Source organism: Sprattus sprattus (assembly GCF_963457725.1).
Source record: "Sprattus sprattus genome assembly, chromosome: 2".
Lineage (NCBI taxonomy): Eukaryota > Metazoa > Chordata > Actinopteri > Clupeiformes > Clupeidae > Sprattus > Sprattus sprattus.
In genome coordinates, this window is record NC_137921.1 from 64,361,713 (window position 1) to 64,368,333 (window position 6,621).

Below are 6,621 nucleotides of genomic sequence, written 5' to 3' on the forward strand. Positions count from 1 at the left end.
ACTAAGCGAATTAGACTTTACTGAGGTATAGCTATCTTATAAACACATTGACAAAAAACGGACTGACAAGACTATTTAACGTCACGACATGAAAACTATAAATATTCTTTTACAAAACGATCATGTAAATGTATAATTTGGCGCGTCATTTCACCACAAATCGTTAGTGTTGCTAGCCAATTGGTGACACACAGTTAGCGTCAGTACCACAGCTGACGATATATAATCATGTAATAACATGAAAACCCACACACAAAACCACAACTATTATGATGTTCATTCATTCTTTAGCACATAATTACATAACTACCTCAAACATAATGCCTGTCAGCTCTTGCAACCAAATGAATTAGCAGCGAACTAATGTTATCTCAAAGCAGGCTAACCTTAGCACGTAATTATATTTTGTATTTACTTTAGCGACACCTTTTGCTCTTTATTAATCGTAGAAAATCGTACTGTTCACATTCAATGACAGAGAGTAAAATTCGACTTACCTCTTCTCTTTTTTCTTTAATGTACCTCTTCTCTTTTTTTCTTCAGTGAATTCATCTTATATCAGCAGGGATGGTGAAAAGCAGCGCGAGAACGAGCGCGAGAACGGAGCGGCTGAAAGTCAGCCCACAGCTGGAGACGTGATTGGTCAAAAGTAAGCCACGGTGGGCTTACTTTGGCAAAGTAAGCCACAGGGGAGGAAACGTGATTGGCTAAGGTGGGCTTACTTTGGGCTCACTTTGGCGAAGTTCACAGGAGACAGCAGGCGCAAGCGAGAGGTAGGGGGATCGATGCCCCCATTCTCCAGAAAGAGTTTTTTGGTTTCATCCAAAGTAAAGTCGAGATTCTGACCCTGAGAAATGCATTGACATGACATGCATGTGTCCTGTTTGAATGAGAAGATATTCAACTAATCTTCTCTTTGGCTCAGGAAAGTCGGTTCTCTTCTGGTCCACTGTGAAATTAGATGACTACGGTTGACTACGATACCAGGTTACGTACTCAAACTGTCAAACGCTCGTCTCTCTCTGCTGAAGCGAGCGCAAGCAAAGTAACCACGATATGTTTCTATTTTTCAAAGTAAATGTGTTGGTAACATATAGTGGCGCTTTACTATAAGGAAAAGACAGACCAGCCATAATCATCAGTGTCACTATCACTCCATATTGATCTCTCTTTGTTTTCCGCAGGCATCTTTTTTTCCCCTCTGTCCCCCAATTCATCACAAGGCATCATCAGTGTCATTAGCCATGTTTGGCCCTCTCCTTCTCTCCTAATTTTTCTTTCCCTCTCTTTTCTCTTCTCTTTTTCCTCCTCTCCTCTCCATTTCCTGGTCGTCAGGTTTTGTTTAGTCTTTGCAGAGAAACCACGCAATCTTTGCGTATGCAGCTATTCTATATCTAGCTGTGTACCCTTCCTCCTCTCCCCCTCCTCCCTCCCTCCTTCCTCCCCCCATCTCTCCCCCCTCTCTGGCTCTGCGGTTCCCTCACCTCACCTCACAGTGCGCCGTGCCCACTCCTTTAGGAGGCTAAGTGGCTGGCACCTTTAATCTGGGCTGGCAGTGATGGATAATGTTCGGGGCCAGGGGACGGCGATGCGAGGCGAGGGTGGCATCTGCAGGCTGAATAGTGCGGCCCGCGCCAGCCACTCTCCCCTGCTTTGTGCTCCTGTCTCCCTCTTCCCGCCGAGACAAAAGGGCCCACATAAAAGAATGTGTGGCTGCTGTGAGGAGGGGAGGAGCGGAGGAGCGGAGGAGGGGGGGGGATCCCCGACCTCCTGCTCCTGCTCCTTCCCCCCTCCCCACTGCTCCCTGGTATTACTTATTCTTCATTACAATTCACCCCTGGGGTAAAGGGGGGCTTGCATGTCAAACATCCACAGCCATGTTGGAAAGAGCTTTCTGTTGTTGGGAAGTAAAGATGGTTTGCAAGTTGCAACGTTCAAGTAAAGCTTTCCAAGGACAGTTTTACACCTTTGTTCAAAAACACAGCTGTCTACATAATGTCTGTAAACTATTGATTGTGTTATCATGAGTGATTTGATTTGTCCAGAGACTAGTAGATTAGGACGGGCATAATGCATTACCAACACCCTGCCGCCGCCCTGGCAACCATTAACCTCCACCACAGATGGATCAGGACAGCTTTAGTCTCGTGGCACAGAAGAATAAGAATAGTCACACGCTAACGGCAACAAGCTAATTCAATAAACAATACACTCAACGCCAGCAAGCTGACATTTGTGCCAAGCAAGAGAAAAGGATTATAAGGGCATGGAATGGTAGGATCACTCATGTGTAGCTACAGTTATTACACATTCTGACCTCGATTTGGCCCCTCCTTTGTGACAGGATAGACAAACATATCTGCTGTGTTGACAGTGTGTCATTGACAAGTGGAAATGAAACACAAATATGGCCGTGAGGGATGTGGTAGAGAAACAGAACAGCCGTGGCTGGAAAAGGTTGCCAGTTGCAGGTTGAGAAAAAAAGTTTGACACCAATCCTGGAAATGGCTCACATAAACTGTGGAAACTGCAGTCGTTTGTAATACCTGCCCCTGAACCTTCTCAGATGTGTGTGAATTATACCTGAATAACAGACGTAAAAGGGTCCGTGTCTGGCCTTGACTGTGGCTGCTGTTCTAGAACCGTCCTTGATGGCGTCCAGGGGAGGAAGCAGCTGGAGAGAGCCACACCAAACGCAACACTGGGCCCCGCCCGTTTACCCACAGCAAGAGCACAACGGGCCCTTCTCTCACCCAGGCAGGAAACAGGCCCTCTCTCTCCCAGGGCACGGCCCTCCATCTTGGGCTTCCTCTCCAGCGAGCGCAGCCTCTCCCCCCCCTCCTCTGGCTCCAGTCGTCCCCATCAGCGCCCCTTATCAGGGCAGCGCTTGCTGTGCTGGACCACTTTCCCATGGGAAGGGTCTCAGCCACTGCTCTCGGACTTCTTTACCCGCTTTTGGAGCAGTCAGCTCCCACCCTCAGCCCCCTCTCTGCAAACACACACTCACATATACACACTTTTACACACACACACACACACACACACACACACACACACACACACACACACACACATACACATACACACACATTCATACATACTCACTTACTTACATACCTAACCAGGCACTCCATGCAAAACTCACACATTACAAGGTCTCTCATTCCACACACACACACTCCACTAACTTTCTCTCTTTCTTTCACACACACACCAAACACACCAAACAAACCCTCTCCAATATTAGTTGCTGTGTGTATCCTGAGGAAAGCTCACCCCCCTCAGAGGCAGGAAGAAGCAGTGCTTTCCGCTGATGATTGTTGTCTGACGCACAAGGCAGCTTCCTGTGAGTGAGTCCCTTGGGTATGTTTAGAGGTGTCACAAATAGCCTCTGCCTCTGGCATCATGCCTCTGCTTACTTACTTACTGTACTTACTGTACTTTCTTACTTACAGCATTAAACAGCTTATCAGAAGCGTAATGGATTAAAAATAATAATCTTCTCTAAATAATAATAAGCTTATTTTATCATTTACTAGTACATGTTGTACCCTTTGGTGTTTCGTAGGAATCAAAGAATATTCAGTTTCCATTGTTTACAGTTTCTAGAAAACTGGTTTTATTTGTTATTATTTTGTAGACTTGCTGGCACCAGCAACAACTCCTTAATCACTCTGCTGCCACCCAGGTGCCAGCTTCTAAGAGCGCCTTTGTTATCTCTCGATGTATGAAATCTTTTTTTTTCTGAATTACCCTTTGTGTCAAATCATGCATGATAATGTGCTCCGTTGCCTTTTGGGTTGTTGTGAGGAAGTAAACAAAATGGAGGAACAATGGCCCCCTCTGCCAGGTGTCAGGTGATCCGGGCGCTGGGCTGCGGTCAGATTTTGGCTAGGCGCAGTCACTTCATGAAGGCCTTGCCTGTATTTGAGGAGGGACCAGCAGAGATGAGAGAGGTGTGGAATGGGCCGGAAGCACTCATGTGGAACACACTCTTCCTGTTTCCCTCTTTTCATCTTTCCAAGCTTCATCATGGCTTTTATCCTCTGACACCTGTAGTGCACAATAACCCTAGACTACTCATTCTACTCTCTCTCTCTGTCTTTTGTTGCCTTTCCCTTTTCTTGGATTCTTCTGTCACTCATTCTCTTGCACTGTGTCTGACCTGGTTGTTTATCTACATTTCCTTTCATAGTCATAATAGTCGTTCTCTGCTCGTTTTCGTGTCCTTTCGTTCTTTTTCTCTGTATCTTTTGATTGCTTTGTCCTTGTCTTTGTGTCTGCAGCATTCCTGTGTATCTGTGATTCTCCTCTCTCTCTCTCTCTCTCGCTCTCGCTCTCGCTCTCGCTCTCTCTCTCCATAGCTCTCCAGCCTGTTAGCAATTTTATACCACAGGAATGAAGACCTCAGTCAGGCAATGGTAGAAAAATCTGGAACAAGGTTTATTTACAATCATTAGCATTAAGGGAGAGTGATCATGGCTTCAAATAAAGATTCACTAGAGAAAGTCTCAGTTTAAGTATCCTAGGGATGCCCTCTCCCGCCATCCCTCTGTTTGTCTCTCTCTCACTCTCTCTCTCTCTCTGTCTCTCTCTCTCTCTCTCTCTCTCTGCCCCCTGTCTGTTTGTAGTGAGTGTGTGGTAAGTGGCCCGAGGTGCCGTGGTGTGGTAGTCGTGGTATTCCTGGTTAAACAAGAGGCCCAGTCATAGCGTGCAGATCCCGGGGGGGGGGGGGCTGCTGCCATTTCTGTGCCGGGGCCGAACAGACCTTGTAGAACACCCCTCCCCCCTCCCCATTCCATCCTCTTCCTCTTTCTTTCTCTTTCTCTCTCTCTGCCCTCCCCATTCCTCCTCTTCCTCTCTCTCTCTCTCTCTCTCTCTCTCTCTCTCTCTCTGCCCTCCCCCCTCCCCATTCCCTCCTCTTCCTCTTTCTTTCTTTCTCTCTCTCTTTCTCTCTCTCTCTCTCTGCCCTCCCCCCCTCCCCATTCCCTCCTCTTCCTCTCTCTCTCTCTCTTTCTCTCTCTCTCTCTCTGCCCTCCCCCTCCTCTTCCTCTCTCTTTCTCTCTCTCTCTCTGTCTCTCTCTCTGCCCTCCCCCCTCCCCATTCCCTCCTCTTCCTCTCTCTCTCTCTCTCTCTTTCTCTTTCTCTCTCTCTCTGCCCTCCCCCTCCTCTTCCTCTCTCTCTCTTTCTCCCTTTCTCTCTCTCTCTCTCTCTCTCTCTCTCTCTCTCTCTCTCTCTCTCTCTCTCTCTCTCTCCCCCCTCCCCATTCCCTCCTCTTCCTCTCTCTTTCTTTATTTTCCCTCCTTGGCTCCTCCCTGTCCTCCACCGCTGGCTCCAGACTTGGTGTTGCTCTCAAGAAAAATACATACATTATGGTTTTTTTTCTTCACACGGAGTTACGGAGGCCTGGCAGGAGAAATTCTGCCTTGGAATGTGTCACACAAGTGTGTTTATGTGCCATGTTGGCGCGTTACTTTTTAAGGACTGGGTTGAGGATTTAAAAGTGCTTATTCCAGTGTGTGTTTGTGTGTATGTGTCTGTGCACGTGTGTGTGTGAGAGCGTGCGTGTGTCGGTGCATTTGTACCTATGTGTGAAAAGTGAAACAGATTTGTAGCCCATGGGGAGGAGGTCAAGGTCCTGTTTCCTAACGCTCATCATTAGTCTTTTCCTTCTCTTCCTGTGAGCCGACTGACTCCTCTTGGCTCTACTAGTCTTCCTGTGAGCCGACTGACTCCTCTTGGCTCTACTAGTGTCCCTGCTCATGGATGTTTTACTAATTTGTGGACTTTCCATTTTCCAAGCTGTTCTATTTATAGTCTACACAGTACACCACCCTCCACCATCTTGCAACAATTCCCTCTGTTCACATCAGTCAGTCTGATACAACTGGAGCCGTAAACTCCCGACTGATAAAGCCTGTGTCTTCCTCAGAAAGCCTCTTTCCTGGCTCCATGTGTTGTGGAAAGAAACGAGAATCGAATTGCTCCCAATGATTTATCGTAACTTAACCGTGATGAAACTTTGATGACAAATCAAAACTTGGCCGGGGACATGCAAGATGTTTGCGTTTTTTTGTCCTTAAGCAAGTGAGTTCCTCTAGACCGACTTTTTCAGCTGTATGATAAACAGAACCGCTCGACTTTCCAGTTCATTCCGGTGGTGATGTCATATACGAGAGGCAGATGGGCATTCCTCCACACGCACAACAAGTGTCCATAGCCCATCAGCCAACTATGACCCCCTGTACCAGTGTCGTAGAGCACCAGTGCATTCCGCTGCAATATGGCGCGCAGTAGAGTAGTGTGCTTTTGTAGGGGGGAAAGAATGCAGGGGGTCGGGGGCGAGGTTGATGGGTGTGATCCCTGTATGCAGGGGGAGCAGATGGTCGATGGGAGACACACACACTCACACACACTCACAATGACACACATACGCACTGCACGCACACACACAAAAGGGACGCTAGCCGAGCGGCCACCATTCAGATCATCTTGTCTGATTCTAAGGGGCACGCAAAAGGTCACAGATCCCCCTCTCCGCCTCCTTCAAGACCACTGAAGCCTGTATGACTGAGCCCATCATCGGCTGCCTGTTAGCTCTCATAACTCTCATAAGCTCTC

General features: G+C 47.6%; 1 protein-coding gene across 1 annotated transcript in view; it reads left to right on the forward strand.

Annotated features, from left to right (window-relative positions):
- Window positions 1–3,833: 3,833 nt before the first annotated feature.
- The window catches only part of tiam2b (TIAM Rac1 associated GEF 2b), a gene marked incomplete at its 5' end in the record, with an annotated part of 32,611 nt that continues 29,823 nt past the window's right edge, over window positions 3,834–6,621 (forward strand). Inside the window, one exon of the mRNA XM_080860362.1 lies at window positions 3,834–3,879. Within this exon, the coding sequence (XP_080716488.1) occupies window positions 3,834–3,879 (46 nt within the window). The remainder of the gene's footprint in view (window positions 3,880–6,621) is intronic.